The 21,848-nt window shown below is 45.6% G+C and overlaps 1 protein-coding gene across 1 annotated transcript; it reads left to right on the forward strand.

The window, feature by feature from the left end:
• The first annotated feature begins 3,253 nt into the window (after nucleotides 1-3,253).
• Nucleotides 3,254-9,757, forward strand: LOC142471442 (uncharacterized). Its single transcript, XM_075578245.1, has 3 exons — nucleotides 3,254-3,323; nucleotides 7,406-8,781; nucleotides 9,740-9,757. Exons 1-3 carry the CDS (start codon nucleotides 3,254-3,256, stop codon nucleotides 9,755-9,757), a joined length of 1,464 nt encoding a protein of 487 aa, XP_075434360.1.
• The last annotated feature ends 12,091 nt before the right edge of the window (nucleotides 9,758-21,848 follow it).

Genomic DNA, 21,848 nt, shown 5'->3' on the forward strand with positions numbered 1-21,848 from the left:
AATATAATTGTTATATTGTTTTTTTATTATTATTTGTTGTTTTTGTAATTGCGTTATTCAGTCGCTGAATATGTGTGGTCATTTGACCAGATATTACCATCGTTATATATTTTTTATACTGATCCGTGGTGCGCTGTGTGTGCATTTTCTTTTCTTTGCGTTGCATTAAACAAATGTAGATCACATCTCTGGATATGCAGCAGAATGATCCTTTAACATTGAGTGTGCGATGTCTGTGACTGGCTGGGGGATCTTGGCTAATATGAGTACAACGTTTGTAGCGTGGGATGTTGACAGGGTTTGTGCCGTTCTCAGTGTCCTTGAGTTTGTTATGACGTTTACTGCTGACAAACTTCTTACTGAGGTTCGGCGTTTGCCGGAATGCAAGGATGGGAGGTTTGGGCAAGTTCTATTTTAATGTGTCATCCTCTGTCAGTATGGGTAGCAGATCTTTGTTTGGTTATTCCCCTTAGGGTTGTATATGACCACCAGTGGTATACATATTGTTTATTTTTTTCCTTCTTGTATTGGAGTAGGTGTTCTCCTGGGGCTTTTCGTGCAGATGTGATAATTTGGGTGATACTGTCTAGCTTGTATAATTTCTGTCTGAAGGATTCAATCAGGGTTGTCACGTGTCTGTTCCTATCTATAGTGTCAGATTATATGCAGGGATATCTTATAGCCTGTATGTGTATGATGACTCGTTTTAAATGAGTGGGATGGTATATACCATTTACACAATGATTAAAAAAAGAGACACCATTGGGTTTTGAGCCAGTCAAGCTTCCGTAGCTGCCATACAGATCAGAGTGTGATGTCACCAAGAGGCCTTGGAACGCGTTGGGGACAGCGCGGCACTTGTCCTCTGCTGCAGATTAATGGTGACATGGGAAAGGACTTGTGGAAAATATTTATATGCACTAAACAAAAACACTTTTGTGAGTGAATCTCTTTGATGTTATTCTCATAAATAAACTGTTTTTCAGAATATTTAGTCCACTTCTCTGTTGCACGGGAAGTGCTGTCGAGTGCGGGGAATAATCTACAAGAATAGAAAGTCCTTATGTAAGGCAACAACAAGATAAACAGATGCGAGTGTCTCTCACCATTCTCTACATATATTAATTGAACTATAACAGTATAAAACAACATTCTTCCCCCGTCCCCTCTCTATATTCCTCCGATGCGCCTGTATGTAGCCATGTACTTAGCACTTCACTGTGACACACGTGAAAAAGGATTGTTTTTATTACGGTTGGGCATATATTGTTTTTAATGCTTTTCTATGGGCAATACCCCCATTAGCCACATTTGGCTAATAAGGCTATTGCTCATTACTAAGGGGGAGGGGGCGGGGTTGTTTTGTTGGGGAATGGAGGGTGGGAGATGGGGTTAATGTCCCAGGGGAGGGGTTGCAGCCCCCTTGGTGTGGGGGGAAAGAGGTGGGATAAGTCAATCCCTTGGCCACATTAGCGGTTAATATGAAAGGTAATGTAGAGATAATATATTTTAATTACAAATGTAATATATTTTAGGTTGTTTTAACGGTTCTTGTCTATATATATATATATATATATATATATATATATATATATATATATATATATATATATATGTTGGCTATTATATACTGTTTATATGAAATACAAGGCTAATGTCAGCCTTGACTAGGGGATAGAAAATACAGAAAGGATTATAGATTTGAGGAGGGGGTCTCTGGAGATGAAACCCATCCGTTTCAGCTCTTGGGTCTCCCTGCTTTCCGGGTTCACACTTCTATGGCGCTACCGGTATTTCTCTGCAGTTTAAATAACTCGGTCACGACTTCCCGTTGACCCAAGTGACCGGGACATTGAAACTGAAGAGAAATTAATGGGAGTCATCTCCGGAGACCCCGTAATCCAAATTTATATTTAAAAAAAAAAAAAGAATTTGAGTCAGTCCGGATTAGTAACAATCGGATTTTTTTAATAGCCAAACCATTGGTGTTTTTCGGTGGGGGGAGGGGGTCGGATTTGGCATAAACTTTTGGGAGTAATTTTGGGGAGCGGATTTGGGCTGTTATGCCCATGTCTAGCGGTGGGAAGTAGGGAGAACTCGCAGAGGCAGCAGGATAGCGTTACGGTAAGTGCGCACGCGAAGTGAAAATCATCAAAAACGCTGAATTTGCGGCAAAATTCACGTCCCATTTCCTGGAAAACTCGTTTACAACAAATATTGTTCTATTTCTGAATAAAACGTTGGGAGTATTTTCTTGTAAGGTCCTAAAATATTCTCTCGTGCGCATTAACGAGGGAGTTGTATGGATAAGAAATACAGTAATGCCACAGAGAGGGTAAGTAAACATGGGTTAATACTTAAGTGCTTGTAATTATTTGATGTTTAGGATCCGATGAGTCATCTCCCTTCAGGGTAACAAATAATTTGCTAGGAGCGCATTAGCGGGGAAAACTCAGATTGAGGGGTGAATTATTTTGAATGATATAAGCAGAGGTGTAATTAGTCAATCTGAAAAGAAAATATTAACTCCTTCATTGTAAGAGGGTGCAGCAGTATATCCTCTCTTTATAATATGCATTGTCTTTCTCGCTCTGCTTCTCTCCCTGTATAGAACGCACATCCATCTCTCTCTCTGCTCCCTCTCTCTCCCTCTGTAAGATGCAAAACCATCTCTTATTCTTTCCTCTCTCTCTCTGTAAGATTCATAGCTATCTCTTGTTCTCCTCCACTCTCTCAACAAGAGGTACAGTAGTGTGCAACAATTTCTTTATACTCATCTCTCCATAAAACATAGCTTCTTGCAACCGTCGTTCACAGTTATACACAGCTATGTCTCACTCTACTCCTTCTTCCATTTCTACCATGGCTATTTTTGAAATCCTTGCTCTTGACTCAACAAACACAGCTATCACACACCCAAAAACTCATAGGTTACCTCTGTTGATGTGAAAACGTGAATCCTGCACCTGTTTCTATGGTTTATTCTTCTCTGGCATGAAATATCTTAATCATGTGTAAACTATTTGCGCTAATTGTCTAAATGCTCGATGCAGATAATAAAAAAACACGTATTTAGAATGTCATAGGGTGTCACCTCTGAACAATGACAGGGTTGGCTCTCCCTTACCCACGACACCACCATTTAAAACCCCACTGAATTAATATTCCCATCATTACAACCTTGCGTGTGCTTCTGGATAACTAACTTGGACACTACAAGGACTAAGATCAAAGGACCTCAAGAGAAGAAACGATGGGATCCTTGAAGTGGCTTCTCCTGGCCAACGTTCTTCTGCTCTCTGCCCTGTTCTTTGATAGCACAGGTACCTCTTTTGATTTTTTTTTCTAAATCTCATTAAAATTAACTTTCATATACTGTAGTAACACGTTCTAGAAATTCGTTTTCCAATTAATTTGGAGAAAAGCGAGTAGTGTATTTTTAATAATGATATCTAGAAAATTATGTTCTTTAAACTCAGCTAGTAAATGAATACCAAGGTCTCGAAAATGGAATGTTATCATTCATTGGAATACAAGAGAGTAATGTACAGTAATACTAAGTTCTGGAAAATAGCTTTTCCTGTTAATTTGAAGCAAAGGTACAAAATTAATATCAAGGACTATAAACTGAGGGGTATTTTTTTAACTATTTTGTGAAGCTACAGTAAGAGAGTTATTTAATACAAAGGTCTACAAATTGAAGAATTCTCCGAAAATTTAATCTAAAACACTAATTTAATGAAAAGCTCAAGAAACAAAAACTCTAAAATGGAGAGAGTATTTTCATACTGTGTCAAGCTCCAGAAACAGAGAGAAACATTTAATATATGTGTCTTGGAGTGTCAAATTATAACAAGAGGTTAAGGACTAAGGGCAACCTGAAGGTAGATAATTGTGCACAAGACAAGGTAGACCCTTATCATCTATCCTGAACTCAACATTACTTTTTTTTTGCTACTATATTTTTCATCTCTATTCTTTCTTAGCAAATTTAGTTTTTGGAAACACATATTTATCAATAATATTAGGACAGATGTAAAAAAATGAATAGCTGTGGACACTCAAAAAATATTCTACCAAGCTCTAGAAATTGTTTTTCTAATAACATTTGAAACTAAGAAGGTGATTTTTTTATATATTTCTAGAAACTGTAACTTAAAATTTTGGAGAAATTTAACACTAGTGGCTTGTGGTCTTAAATTATAACTAGAAGTAAATAACTTTTATATTGTGACCTGATTGCATGTGTGGGATTTTGGCCTGTTTATTTTTTACATGGGTTTTTGTTGATGTATGTTGATTGTGTTGATTGTGCTTCCCTTTTTTGCACTCTTTGTTTGTTTTATGTCGTCTAAATTTAGCATGGGTTGAACTTGATGGACGCAAGTCTTTGTTCAACCTCATCTCCTATGTAACTATGACCAGTCAAACAATTAGTAGGTGGCTCTAGAAACATATGTTTTTTCTAATAAAGCGGAGAGAGTAATTAAGTATCAAGCTCTAGAGATTTTTCTCTGTAAAAGTACACCTTAGAGATATTCATTAAATTGAACCTTATAGTTGTTACAGAGAGTTAAGAATTGTATGAGTATGGTAGAGCCTTACATACAAGACAAGGTAGTCCGCTATCTCCCATCCAGAACTCACATTGGCTTTTTTTTTTGGTAATTAAAACGTTTTGAAAATATGTATGTTCCTGGATTTACTAATATGGGTTTTGTAATTAATAGTGATTTTCAGACCTATAAATTATTCAGTACAGACTCACACAATCCTGTTTTTTATTATTCAAATGTACACTGGCTTCCAAATTTCAGATTATGAGGGACAGGCTCAGACAGTCCTGGGTTTTTACCTAATGTTGAGTGACCTCCTGACTGCAAATTATCAGGACAGGCTCAGGCAGTCCTGGGTTTAAACACCAGGTATCTTAAAGAAGGAGTCTATGGAGAAGACATATAATTTGGGGCTCAGGGAGCAGCCTTGTCTAACACCTGACTTTATGGTAAAAGATTCCCCTACCCAGCCATTAATGACTGGTCTTCCATAAGCTTCTTTGTACAGTATAACAAAGCCAGTTTCTTAACAATAGTATCTGGAAATCATATCTTTTGAGTTTAAACAAGATAAAAATGATCACCCTATTGAAGACTTTAGCCTGGTCAAGATTTAATAGGTACCCTTATAGACCTCCATTCCTGCAAGTTTCAAACAGCTCCCTAATTTTAATTATATTATTGGCAATCTTCCATCATTTAATAACACAGGATTGGGAACTCGCTATCACCTTCTCAGCGATGTTACTCATCCAATGTATAAGGACCTTCGCCAAGATTTTATAATCATTATTTAATAATGCTATTTAGTTGCCAACTTTTAAAATCTTTCGGATCCCCTTTCGTATATAATAAGGTCAAAAGATATTCCCGCTGAGAGTGAGAGAGACCTATCGCTCCCAGGGAGGAATTATAAACTTTAGCCAAAACTTCCGCTGAAACCTCACTGATAACTATATAAAATTCAGCAGTGATTCAATCTGCCCCTGGGGTTTTATTAACCGAGATGTCTTAATTGCATTAGTCACCTCTCTATTACTGTGATTAGGAAGTCTAACCCTATCAAGTCATCCCCAGAAACCGATGGGATATTGATAGTGTCCAGATAACTGCCCATTTCTACAGGATCAATGTATGTTGTGCTAAACAAACTCTGCATAGTTTTCAGTTTCTATAACAGTACTTTGCTGCTGGCATTTGTTTATTTATTTATAACATGTTTTACCAGGAAGTAATACATTGAGAGTTACCTCTCGTTTTTACCTATGCTATTAAATGGCTCCTGCTGGCACGTTGTGTAATTCCCATTGCAGTGTACCAGCGGGAGTAATAATGTCTGTTACTTCTGTATGTAATGTGGTATTCTGACACAAAGGAGACACTAATACTTACACAATCTGTCTGTGTGTTTCAGGTGCACAGAGTAGTACAACAGCAGGTACGTCGTATGTTACCTACACCCCATTATCCCCCCCCCTGTGTTTCACATGTCGCTATAAGTCTCTTCTCTCAGAATTGGCTCCCTCTCTCCCCCCTAACCCTCTGTTCCCCCCATATTCCCCCCACCCCTCCCTCCCCTCTTGCCCCCACTCCCTCCCTCCCCTCTTGCCCCCACTCCCTCCCTCCCCTCTTGCCCCGACTCCCTCCCCTCTTGGCCCACTCCCTCCCTCCCCTCTTGGCCCACTCCCTCCCTCCCCTCTTGCCCCCACTCCCTCCCTCCCCTCTTGCCCCCTTCCCTCCCCTCTTGCCCCCTCCCCTCTTGCCCCCTTCCCTCCCCTCTTGCCCCCTCCCCCAACTCCCCTCTTGCCCCCCTCCCCCAACTCCCCTCTTTCACCCTCCGTCCCCTCCCCAACTCCCCTCTTGCCTCTTCCCCTCTTGTCCCCCTCCCCCAACACTCCTCTTCCACCCTACGTCCCCTCCCCCAACTCCCCTTCCTCAACTCCCTCTTCCCCCCTCCTGTCCTCCCCCTTCTCACCGCCATCCTCTTCCCCACCTCCACCTTTCCCCCCACCCACTCCCATCTTCCCTCCCCCATCCAAATTTCTCTCTTCTCCTCCCCACCTTTCCACCCCTCTCCAGTTATATTTCACTCTGGGTGTTAAATTAATTATGTGTTGCTTTCTAAAAGAGAGCAAAAAATAATACTATTTCTAACACTGCACCCCCTACAGATACAACAACTGTTGCACCAACTACTACTGCAGCCCCCACTACTACTGCAGCACCCACTACTACTACAGCACCCACTACTACTGCAGCCTCCACTACTACTGTAGCACCCACTACTACTGCAGCCCCCACTACTACTGCAGCCCCCACAACTACTGCAGCCCCCACTACAGATACCACTACCACTGTAGCCCCCACTACAGATACCACTTCCACTGTAGCCCCCACTACAGATACCACTACCACTGTAGCACCCACAACAGATACAACTACAGCAGCCCCCACTACTACTGATGCGCCCACTACTACTGTAGCACTCACTACTACTGTAGCACCCACTACAGATACAACTACAACTGTAGTTCCAACAACAACTGCAGCCCACACAACTACTGTAGCACCCACTACTACTGTAGCACCCACTACTACTGTAGCACCCACTACTACTGTAGCACCCACTACTACTGTAGCACCCACTACTACTGCAGCCCCCACAAGTACTGCAGCCCCCACAAGTACTGCAGCTCCCACAACTACTGCAGCACCCACTACAGATACAACTACAACTGTAGTACCCACTACAGATACAACTACAACTGTAGCCCCCACTACTACTGTAGCACCCACAACTACTGCAGCACCCACTACCGATACAACTACAACTGTAGCACCCACTACAGATACAACTACAATTGTAGCCCCCACTACTACTGTAGCACCCACTACAGATACAACTACAATTGTAGCATCCACTACAGATACAACTACAACTGTAGCCCCCACTACTACTGTAGCACCCACTACAGATACAACTACAACTGTAGCACCCACAACTACTGCAGCACCCACTACAGATACAACTACAACTGTAGCTCCAACAACAACTGTAGTCCCCACAACTACTGTAGCACCCACAACTACTGCAGCACCGACTACAGATATAACTACAACTGTAGCACCCACTACAGATACAACTACAACTGTAGCCCCCACTACTACATTAGCACCCACAACTACTGCAGCACCCACTACAGATACAACTACAACTGTAGCACCCACAACAGATACAACTACAACTGTAGCCCCCACTACAACTGTAGCATACACTACAGATACAACTACAACTGTAGCACCCACAACTACTGCAGCACCCACTACAGATACAACTACAACTGTAGCTCCCACAACTACTGCAGCCCCCACTATTACTGTAGCACCCACTACTACTGTAGCACCCACTACAGATACAACTACAACTGCAGCCCCCACAACAACTGCAGCCCCCACAACAACTGCAGCCCCCACTACTACTGCAGCCCCCACAAGTACTGCAGCCCCCACAACTACTGCAGCACCCACTACTACAGCAGCCACCACAACAGATACAACTACAACTGCAGACCCCACAACTACAGCAGCCCCCACTGCTACTGCTGCGCCAACTACTACTGTAGCACCCACTACAGATACAACTACAACTATAGCACCCACAACAGATACAACTACAACTGTAGCCCCCACTACTACTGTAGCCCCCACTACAGATACAATTACAACTGTAGCACCCACAACAACTGCAGCCCCCACTACTACTGTAGCACCCACTACTAATGTAGCCCCCACTTCAGATACAACTACAACTGTAGCCCCCACAACTACTGCAGCCCCAACTACTACTGTAGCACCCACTACTACTGTAGCACCCACTACAGATACAACTACAACTGTAGCTCCTACAACTACAGCAGCCCCCACTACAGATACAACTACAACTATAGCACCCACAACAGATACAACTACAACTGTAGCCCCCACTACTACAGTAGCCCCCACTACAGATACAATTAAAACTGTAGCACCCACAACAACTGCAGCCCCCACTACTACTGTAGCACCCACTACTACTGTAGCCCCCACTTCAGATACAACTACAACTGTAGCCCCCACAACTACTGCAGCCCCAACTACTACAGCAGCCCCCACTACTACTGTAGCCCCCACAACTACTGTAGCCCCCACAACTACTGCAGCCCCCACTACAGATGCAACTACAACTGTAACTCCCACAACAACTGCAGCCCCCACTACTACTGTAGCACCCACTACAGATACAACTACAACTGTAGCCCCCACTACAGATACAACTACAACTTTAGCCCCCACTACAGATACAACTACAACTGCAGCCCCCACAACAACTGCAGCCCCCACAACTACTGCAGCCCCCACAACTACTGCTGCGCCCACTACTACTGTAGCACCCACTACAGATACAACTACAACTGTAGCACCCACAACTACTGCAGCCCCCACTACTACTGCAGCCCCCACTACTACTGCAGCCCCCACTACTACTGTAGCACCCACTTCTACTGTAGCCCCCCCTACAGATACAACAACAACTGTAGCCCCCACTACAGATACAACTACAACTGTAGCCTCCACTACAGATACAACTACAACTGTAGCCCCCACTACTACTGTAGCACCCACTACTACTGGAGCACCCACTACAGATACAACTACAACTGTAGCTCCCACAACAACTGCAGCCCCCACAACTACTGCAGCCCCCACTACTACTGCAGCCCCCACTACAGATGCAACTACAACTGTAGCTCCCACAACAACTGCAGCCACCACTACTACTGTAGCACCCACTACTACTGTAGCCCCCACTACAGATACAACTACAACTGTAGCCCCCACTTCTACTGTAGCACCCACTACAGATACAACTACAACTGTAGCCCCCACTACTACTGTAGCACCCACTACAGATACAACTACAACTGTAGCACCCCCTATTACTGTAGTCCCCACTACTACTGCAGCACCCACAACTACTGTAGCTCTCACTACAGATACAACTACAACTGCAGCCCCCACAACTACTGCAGCCCCCATTACTACAGCAGGCCCCACTACTACTGCAGCACCTACTACTACTACTACCCCCACTACTACAGAAGCCCCAACTACTACTACCACTATTATTATTATTGTTATTCCAGATACAAATACAACTATAGCACCCACAACAACTGTAGCACCCTCTACTACTGTAGCACCCACTACTACTGTAGCACCCACTACTACTGTAGCCCCCACAACTACTGTAGCACCCACAACTACTGCAGCACCCACAACTACTGCAGCCCCCACAACTACAGCAGCCCCCACAACTACAGCAGCACCCACTACTACTGTAGCACCCACTACTACTGTAGCACCCACAACAACGGCAGCACCCACTACTACTGCAGCACCCACTACTACTGTAGCACCTACTACAGATACAACTACAACTGTAGCCCCCACTACTACTGTAGCACCCACTACAGATACAACTACAACTGTAGCCCCCACTTCTACTGTAGCACCCACTACAGATACAACTACAACTGCAGCACCCCCTACTACTGTAGCTCCCACTACTACTGCAGCACCCACAACTACTGTAGCTCTCACTACAGATACAACTACAACTGCAGCCCCCACAACTACTGCAGCCCCCACTACTACAGCAGCACCTACTACTACTACTACCCCCACTACTACAGAAGCCCCAACTACTGCTACCACTATTATTATTATTGTTATTCCAGATACAAATACAACTGTAGCACCCACAACAACTGCAGCGCCCACTACTACTGTAGCACCCACTACTACTGTAGCACCCACTACTACTGTAGCACCCACTACTACTGTAGCACCCACTACTACTGTAGCACCCACTACAGATACAACTACAACTGTAGCACCCACTACAGATACAACTACAACTGTAGCCCCCACTACTACTGTAGCACCCACAACTACTGCAGCACCCACTACCGATACAACTACAACTGTAGCACCCACTACAGATACAACTACAATTGTAGCCCCCACTACTACTGTAGCACCCACTACAGATACAACTACAATTGTAGCATCCACTACAGATACAACTACAACTGTAGCCCCCACTACTACTGTAGCACCCACTACAGATACAACTACAACTGTAGCACCCACAACTACTGCAGCACCCACTACAGATACAACTACAACTGTAGCTCCAACAACAACTGTAGTCCCCACAACTACTGTAGCACCCACAACTACTGCAGCACCGACTACAGATATAACTACAACTGTAGCACCCACTACAGATACAACTACAACTGTAGCCCCCACTACTACATTAGCACCCACAACTACTGCAGCACCCACTACAGATACAACTACAACTGTAGCACCCACAACAGATACAACTACAACTGTAGCCCCCACTACAACTGTAGCATACACTACAGATACAACTACAACTGTAGCACCCACAACTACTGCAGCACCCACTACAGATACAACTACAACTGTAGCTCCCACAACTACTGCAGCCCCCACTATTACTGTAGCACCCACTACTACTGTAGCACCCACTACAGATACAACTACAACTGCAGCCCCCACAACAACTGCAGCCCCCACAACAACTGCAGCCCCCACTACTACTGCAGCCCCCACAAGTACTGCAGCCCCCACAACTACTGCAGCACCCACTACTACAGCAGCCACCACAACAGATACAACTACAACTGCAGACCCCACAACTACAGCAGCCCCCACTGCTACTGCTGCGCCAACTACTACTGTAGCACCCACTACAGATACAACTACAACTATAGCACCCACAACAGATACAACTACAACTGTAGCCCCCACTACTACTGTAGCCCCCACTACAGATACAATTACAACTGTAGCACCCACAACAACTGCAGCCCCCACTACTACTGTAGCACCCACTACTAATGTAGCCCCCACTTCAGATACAACTACAACTGTAGCCCCCACAACTACTGCAGCCCCAACTACTACTGTAGCACCCACTACTACTGTAGCACCCACTACAGATACAACTACAACTGTAGCTCCTACAACTACAGCAGCCCCCACTACAGATACAACTACAACTATAGCACCCACAACAGATACAACTACAACTGTAGCCCCCACTACTACAGTAGCCCCCACTACAGATACAATTAAAACTGTAGCACCCACAACAACTGCAGCCCCCACTACTACTGTAGCACCCACTACTACTGTAGCCCCCACTTCAGATACAACTACAACTGTAGCCCCCACAACTACTGCAGCCCCAACTACTACAGCAGCCCCCACTACTACTGTAGCCCCCACAACTACTGTAGCCCCCACAACTACTGCAGCCCCCACTACAGATGCAACTACAACTGTAACTCCCACAACAACTGCAGCCCCCACTACTACTGTAGCACCCACTACAGATACAACTACAACTGTAGCCCCCACTACAGATACAACTACAACTTTAGCCCCCACTACAGATACAACTACAACTGCAGCCCCCACAACAACTGCAGCCCCCACAACTACTGCAGCCCCCACAACTACTGCTGCGCCCACTACTACTGTAGCACCCACTACAGATACAACTACAACTGTAGCACCCACAACTACTGCAGCCCCCACTACTACTGCAGCCCCCACTACTACTGCAGCCCCCACTACTACTGTAGCACCCACTTCTACTGTAGCCCCCCCTACAGATACAACAACAACTGTAGCCCCCACTACAGATACAACTACAACTGTAGCCTCCACTACAGATACAACTACAACTGTAGCCCCCACTACTACTGTAGCACCCACTACTACTGGAGCACCCACTACAGATACAACTACAACTGTAGCTCCCACAACAACTGCAGCCCCCACAACTACTGCAGCCCCCACTACTACTGCAGCCCCCACTACAGATGCAACTACAACTGTAGCTCCCACAACAACTGCAGCCACCACTACTACTGTAGCACCCACTACTACTGTAGCCCCCACTACAGATACAACTACAACTGTAGCCCCCACTTCTACTGTAGCACCCACTACAGATACAACTACAACTGTAGCCCCCACTACTACTGTAGCACCCACTACAGATACAACTACAACTGTAGCACCCCCTATTACTGTAGTCCCCACTACTACTGCAGCACCCACAACTACTGTAGCTCTCACTACAGATACAACTACAACTGCAGCCCCCACAACTACTGCAGCCCCCATTACTACAGCAGGCCCCACTACTACTGCAGCACCTACTACTACTACTACCCCCACTACTACAGAAGCCCCAACTACTACTACCACTATTATTATTATTGTTATTCCAGATACAAATACAACTATAGCACCCACAACAACTGTAGCACCCTCTACTACTGTAGCACCCACTACTACTGTAGCACCCACTACTACTGTAGCCCCCACAACTACTGTAGCACCCACAACTACTGCAGCACCCACAACTACTGCAGCCCCCACAACTACAGCAGCCCCCACAACTACAGCAGCACCCACTACTACTGTAGCACCCACTACTACTGTAGCACCCACAACAACGGCAGCACCCACTACTACTGCAGCACCCACTACTACTGTAGCACCTACTACAGATACAACTACAACTGTAGCCCCCACTACTACTGTAGCACCCACTACAGATACAACTACAACTGTAGCCCCCACTTCTACTGTAGCACCCACTACAGATACAACTACAACTGCAGCACCCCCTACTACTGTAGCTCCCACTACTACTGCAGCACCCACAACTACTGTAGCTCTCACTACAGATACAACTACAACTGCAGCCCCCACAACTACTGCAGCCCCCACTACTACAGCAGCACCTACTACTACTACTACCCCCACTACTACAGAAGCCCCAACTACTGCTACCACTATTATTATTATTGTTATTCCAGATACAAATACAACTGTAGCACCCACAACAACTGCAGCGCCCACTACTACTGTAGCACCCACTACTACTGTAGCACCCACTACTACTGTAGCACCCACTACTACTGTAGCACCCACAACTACTGTAGCACCCACTACAGATACAACTACAACTGTAGCACCCACTACAGATACAACTACAACTGTAGCCCCCACTACTACTGTAGCACCCACAACTATTGCAGCACCCACTACAGATTCAACTACAACTGTAGCACCCACTACATATACAACTACAACTGTAGCCCCCACTACTAATGTAGCACCCACTACAGATACAACTACAACTGTAGCTCCCACAACTACAGCAGCCCCCGCTACTACTGAAGCACCCACTACTACTGTAGCACCCACTACAGATACAACTACAACTGCAGCCCCCACAACAACTGCAGCCCCCACAAGTACTGCAGCCCCCACAACTACTGAAGCCCCCACTACTACTGCAGCCCCCACTACAGATGCAACAACAACTGTAGCTCCCACAACAACTGCAGCCACCACTACTACTGTAGCACCCACTACTACTGTAGCCCCCACTACAGATAAAACTACAACTGTAGCCCCCACTTCTACTGTAGCACCCACTACAGATACAACTACAACTGTAGCCCCCACTACTACTGTAGCACCCACTACAGATACAACTACAACTGTAGCACCCCCTACTACTGTAGTCCCCACTACTACTGCAGCACCCACAACTACTGTAGCTCTCACTACAGATACAACTACAACTGCAGCCCCCACAACTACTGCAGCCCCCATTACTACAGCAGGCCCCACTACTACTGCAGCACCTACTACTACTACTACCCCCACTACTACAGAAGCCCCAACTACTACTACCACTATTATTATTATTGTTATTCCAGATACAAATACAACTATAGCACCCACAACAACTGTAGCACCCTCTACTACTGTAGCACCCACTACTACTGTAGCACCCACTACTACTGTAGCCCCCACAACTACTGTAGCACCCACAACTACTGCAGCACCCACAACTACTGCAGCCCCCACAACTACAGCAGCCCCCACAACTACAGCAGCACCCACTACTACTGTAGCACCCACTACTACTGTAGCACCCACAACAACTGCAGCACCCACTACTACTGCAGCACCCACTACTACTGTAGCACCCACTACAGATACAACTACAACTGTAGCCCCCACTACTACTGTAGCACCCACTACAGATACAACTACAACTGTAGCCCCCACTACTACTGTAGCACCCACTACAGATACAACTACAACTGCAGCACCCCCTACTACTGTAGCTCCCACTACTACTGCAGCACCCACAACTACTGTAGCTCTCACTACAGATACAACTACAACTGCAGCCCCCACAACTACTGCAGCCCCCACTACTACAGCAGCACCTACTACTACTACTACCCCCACTACTACAGAAGCCCCAACTACTGCTACCACTATTATTATTATTGTTATTCCAGATACAAATACAACTGTAGCACCCACAACAACTGCAGCGCCCACTACTACTGTAGCACCCACTACTACTGTAGCACCCACTACAACTGCAGCTCCCACTACTACTGTAGCACCCTCTACTACTGTAGCACCCACTACTACTGTAGCACCCACTACTACTGTAGCACCCACAACTACTGTAGCACCCACTACAGATACAACTACAACTGTAGCACCCACTACAGATACAACTACAACTGTAGCCCCCACTACTACTGTAGCACCCACAACTATTGCAGCACCCACTACAGATACAACTACAACTGTAGCACCCACTACATATACAACTACAACTGTAGCCCCCACTACTACTGTAGCACCCACTACAGATACAACTACAACTGCAGCCCCCACAACAACTGCAGCCCCCACAAGTACTGCAGCCCCCACAACTACTGCAGCACCCACTACTACTGTAGCACCCACTACTACAGCAGCCCCCACAACAGATACAACTACAACTGCAGCCCCCACAACTACTGCAGCCCCCACAACAACTGCAGCCCCCACAACAACTGCAGCCACCACAACAACTGTAGCACCCACTACTTCTGCAGACCCCACTACTACTGCAGCCCCCACAAGTACTGCAGCCCCCACTACTACTGCAGCCCCCACTACTACTGCAGCCCCCACTACTATTGCATCCTCCACTACTATTGCAGCCTCCATTATTACTACTGCAGAATCCACTACTACAGTAGTTCCCATTACTACTGCAGCCCCCACTACTACTGTAGTACTCACTACTACAACTGCAGCACCCACTGCTTTTGCAGTACCCACTACAACTGCAGCCCTCACTACTAGTGCAACCCCCACAACTACAGCAGCCCCCACAACTACAGCAGCACCCACTACTACTGTAGCACCCACTACTACTGTAGCACCCACAACAACGGCAGCACCCACTACTACTGCAGCACCCACTACAGATACAACTACAACTGTAGCCCCCACTACTACTGTAGCACCCACTACAGATACAACTACAACTGTAGCCCCCACTACTACTGTAGCTCCCACTACAGATACAACTAAAACTGCAGCACCCCCTACTACTGTAGCACCCACAACTACTGCAGCACCCAAAACTACTGCAGCCCCCACAACTACAGCAGCCCCCACAACTACAGCAGCACCCACTACTACTGTTGCACCCACTACTACTGTAGCACCCACAACAACGGCAGCACCCACTACTACTGCAGCACCCACTACTACTGCAGCACCCACTACTACTGTAGCACCCACTACAGATACAACTATAACTGTAGCCCCCACTACTACTGTAGCACCCACTACAGATACAACTACAACTGTAGCCCCCACTACTACTGTAGCACCCACTACAGATACAACTACAACTGCAGCACCCCCTACTACTGTAGCTCCCACTACTACTGCAGCACCCACAACTACTGTAGCTCTCACTACAGATACAACTACAACTGCAGCCCCCACAACTACTGCAGCCCCCACTACTACAGCAGCACCTACTACTACTACTACCCCCACTACTACAGAAGCCCCAACTACTGCTACCACTATTATTATTATTGTTATTCCAGATACAAATACAACTGCAGCGCCCACTACTACTGTAGCACCCACTACTACTGTAGCACCCACTACTACTGCAGCTCCCACTACTACTGTAGCACCCTCTACTACTGTAGCACCCACTACTACTGTAGCACCCACTACTACTGTAGCACCCACAACTACTGTAGCACCCACTACAGATACAACTACAACTGTAGCACCCACTACAGATACAACTACAACTGTAGCCCCCACTACTACTGTAGCACCCACAACTATTGCAGCACCCACTACAGATACAACTACAACTGTAGCACCCACTACATATACAACTACAACTGTAGCCCCCACTACTACTGTAGCACCCACTACAGATACAACTACAACTGTAGCTCCCACAACTACAGCAGCCCCCGCTACTACTGTAGCACCCACTACTACTGTAACACCCACTACAGATACAACTACAACTGCAGCCCCCACAACAACTGCAGCCCCCACAAGTACTGCAGCCCCCACAACTACTGCAGCACCCACTACTACTGTAGCACCCACTACTACAGCAGCCCCCACAACAGATACAACTACAACTGCAGCCCCCACAACTACTGCAGCCCCCACAACAACTGCAGCCCCCACAACAACTGCAGCCCCCACAACAACTGTAGCACCCACTACTACTGCAGACCCCACTACTACTGCAGCCCCCACAAGTACTGCAGCCCCCACTACTACTGCAGCACCCACTACTACTGCAGCCCCCACTACTATTGCATCCTCCACTACTATTGCAGCCTCCATTATTACTACTGCAGAATCCACTACTACAGCAGTTCCCATTACTACTGCAGCCCCCACTACTACTGTAGTACTCACTACTACAACTGCAGCACCCACTGCTTTTGCAGTACCCACTACAACTGCAGCCCTCACTACTAGTGCAACCCCCACTACTACTGTAGCACTCACTACTACTGCAGCTCCCACTACTACTGCGGCTCCCACTACAGATACAACTGCTACTGAAACATCCACTACTACTGAAGGACCAACCGTAAGTGGCAGTGCCAGTACCGGTTCCATGACAAGTGGAAGTACGACAACAGTGACTACCGCTAGTGGAAGTTCTACTACAGGAACAATCACAAGTGGAAGTGCAGCTACAGGGACCACCATTAGTGCAAGTACCAATACAGGGACAACCATTGGTGGAAGTGCCACTACAGAGAAAACGACAAATAGTATTTCCACTACAGGGACAACCATAAGTGGAAGTATCAATACAGGGACCACCACAAGTGGAAGTATCAATACAGGGACCACCACAAGTGGAAGTACCAATACAGGGACCACTACAAGTGGAAGTACCAATACAGAAACCACCACAAGCGGAAGTACCAATACAGAGACCACCACAAGCGGAAGTACCAATACAGGGACCATCACAAGTGGAAGTACCAATACAGTGACCACCACAAGCGGAAGTACCAATACAGGTACCACTACAAGCGGAAGTACCAATACAGGTACAACCACAAGCGGAAGTACCAATACAGGGACCACCACAATCGGAAATACCAATACAGGGACCACCACAAACGGAAGTACCAATATAGGGACCACCACAAGTGGAAGTACCAATACAGGGACCATCACAAGTGGAAGTACCAATACAGTGACCACCACAAGCGGAAGTACCAATACAGGTACCACTACAAGCGGAAGTACCAATACAGGTACAACCACAAGCGGAAGTACCAATACAGGGACCACCACAAACGGAAGTACCAATATAGGGACCACCACAAGTGGAAATACCAATACAGGGACCACCACAAACGGAAGTACCAATATAGGGACCACCACAAGTGGAAGTACCAATACAGGGACCATCACAAGTGGAAGTACCAATACAGTGACCACCACAAGCGGAAGTACCAATACAGGGACCACCACAAGCGGAAGTACCAATACAGGGACCACCACAAACGGAAGTACCAATACAGGGACCACCACAAGTGGAAGTACCAATACAGGGACCACCCCAAGCGGAAGTACCAATACAGGGACCACTGCAAGTGGAAGTACCAATACAGGGACTACCACAAACGGAAGTACCAATACAGGGACCACAATTACTGGTAAGTCACAAGCTTTGTTGAAATATATTCCTTGTGATTCTTCTTAAATGTCTTTCCAATCACCCAAATGTACTAATCACAGTCACATATTTAAGGACTAACCCCCTTAGGACCAAATGGTACTAATAGTGGTCGCATGCTCAAGAAGACATTTTCGCTCAATATTCTAATGGCAGTAACATGTTTAAGGGATCAGTCTCTCCTAGGGGCAAAGTGTACTAATGGCAGCGACATGATTATGGGGTCAGTCCCTTTTAGGGGTAAAGTGTACTAATGGCAGTGATATGATTAAGGGGTCAGTCCCTCCTAGGGGCAAAGTGTACTAATGGCAGTGACATGTGTAAGGGGTCAGTCCCTCCTAGGGCAAAGTGTACTAATGGCAGTGACATGGTTAAGGGGTCAGTCCCACCTAGGGGCAATGTGTACTAATGGCAGTGACATGTTTAAGGGGTCAGTCCCTCCTAGGGTGCAAAGTTTACTAATGGCCGTGACATGGTTAAGGGGTCAGTCTCTTTTACGGGCAAAGTGTACTAATGGCAGTGACATGGTTAAGGGGTCAGTCCCTCCTAGGGGGCAAAGTGTACTAATGGCCGTGACATGGTTAATGGGTCAGTCCCTCCTAGGGGGCAAAGTGTACTAATGGCCGTGACATGGTTAAGGGGTCACTCTCTTTTACGGGCAAAGTGTACTAATGGCAGTGACATGGTTAAGGGGTCACATATGGGTGATTGATGCCAAAGTTATCAAAATCTGACATAATTATGCATTTAAAAAAAAATCCCTTTAGTTAATGTGTAAACATTGTGAGCTGAGTTTTGGGGGGTTAATTTCCTCCGGCTGCTCCCTTTTGTTTGATGTTACTGTGAGTTCAACTAAAGTTTGCACAAGCAACCCCCCCCCCTGCTCCCCCTCTTCCCTTCCCCTGTAAGGGATGGGTAAGGATAAGGAAAACAATTGATTAACGAATACGGCCCCGAGCAGAGGCCCCAAAGTCATGCAATTTGTAATATATTTCCACTGAAACAAAAGCAGTAACATATTGGCCATTGGCAAATCTATATCTATATTTACAGCTGCAGCAGGAGGCGGCAGTACAGTGATGCAGAGTAACACAAGCACAACTCAAGCATCGTCTGCCATTTCAGCAGGTAAGAGAGATACCCATCATCAATATACAGTGCGGCATGTTCATTATCAGTGTATAAGTATTCATCATCAATATACAGCGCAGCGTGTTCATTATCAGTGTATAGGTACTCATCATCAATATACTGTACAGTGCGGCATGTTCATTATCAGTGTATAGGTACTCATCATAAATATACAGCGCAGCGTGTTCATTATCAGTGTATAGGTACTCATCATCATTATACAGCGCGGCGTGTTCATTATCAGTGTATAGGTACTCTGCATCATTATACAGCGCGGCGTGTTCATTATCAGTGTATAGGTACTCATCATCAATATACTGTACAGTGCGGCATGTTCATTATCAGTGTATAGGTACTCATCATAAATATACAGCGCAGCGTGTTCATTATCAGTGTATAGGTACTCATCATCATTATACAGCGCGGCGTGTTCATTATCAGTGTATAGGTACTCTGCATCATTATACAGCGCGGCGTGTTCATTATCAGTGTATAGGTACTCATCATCAATATACAGCGCAGCGTGTTCATTATCAGTGTATAGGTACTCATCATCATTATACAGCGCGGCGTGTTCATTATCAGTGTATAGGTACTCATCATCATTATACAGCGCGGCGTGTTCATTATCAGTGTATAGGTACTCTGCATCATTATACAGCGCGGCGTGTTCATTATCAGTGTATAGGTACTCATCATCAATATACAGCGCGGTGTGTTCATTATCAGTGTATAGGTACTCATCATCAATATACAGCACAGCGTGTTCATTATCAGTGTATAGGTACTCATCATCATTATACAGCGCAGCGTGTTCATTATCAGTGTATAGGTACTCATCATCAATATACAGCACAGCGTGTTCATTATCAGTGTATAGGTACTCATCATCATTATACAGCGCGGCGTGTTCATTATCAGTGTATAGGTACTCATCATCAATATACAGCACAGCGTGTTCATTATCAGTGTATAGGTACTCATCATCATTATACAGCGCGGCGTGTTCATTATCAGTGTATAGGTACTCTGCATCATTATACAGCGCGGCGTGTTCATTATCAGTGTATAGGTACTCATCATCAATATACAGCGCAGCGTGTTCATTATCAGTGTATAGGTACTCATCATCAATATACAGCGCAGCGTGTTCATTATCAGTGTATAGGTACTCAGCATCATTATACAGCGCGGCGTGTTCATTATCAGTGTATAGAGATACTCTGCATCATTATACAGCGCGGCGTGTTCATTATCAGTGTATAGATACTCAGCATCATTATACAGCGCAGCGTGTTCATTATCAGTGTATAGATACTCATCATCAATATACAGTGCGGCATGTTCATTATCAGTGTATAAGTACTCATCATCAATATACAGCGCGGCGTGTTCATTATCAGTGTATAGGTACTCAGCATCAATATACAGCGCAGCGTGTTCATTATCAGTGTATAGGTACTCAGCATCATTATACAGTGCGGCATGTTCATTATCAGTGTATAGATACTCAGCATCATTATACAGCGCGGCGTGTTCATTATCAGTGTATACAGTAGATACTCACCATCGTAATATAGCGGTGTGATCATTATCAGTGTATACATACTCTGCATCATTATACAGCGCGGCGTGTTCATTTTCAGTGAATAGATTTCCATCATCATTATACAGCGCGGCGTGTTCATTATCAGTATATAGATACTCTGCATCATTATACAGCGCGGCATGTTCATTACCAGTATATAGATAATCTGCATCATTATACAGCGCGTCGCGTTCATTATCAGTGTATAGATACTCTGCGTCATTATACAGCACAGCGTGTTCATTATCTGTGCATACATACTCTGCATCATTATACAATGCAGCGTGTTCATTAACAGTGCATGGAGATACTCGGTATTATTATAGAGTGCAGTTCATACTCTTTTGCTTTCTTA

Source organism: Ascaphus truei, chromosome 20 (genome assembly GCF_040206685.1).
Source record: "Ascaphus truei isolate aAscTru1 chromosome 20, aAscTru1.hap1, whole genome shotgun sequence".
Lineage (NCBI taxonomy): Eukaryota > Metazoa > Chordata > Amphibia > Anura > Ascaphidae > Ascaphus > Ascaphus truei.

Bases quoted from the DNA above. Each gene is read 5' to 3' on its own strand.
- LOC142471442 (XM_075578245.1), top strand. From the start codon at position 3,254: ATGGGATCCTTGAAGTGGCTTCTCCTGGCCAACGTTCTTCTGCTCTCT. The intron at 3,324-7,405 runs GTACCTCTTTTG...CACCCACTACAG, and splicing joins CCTGTTCTTTGATAGCACAG to ATACAACTACAATTGTAGCC.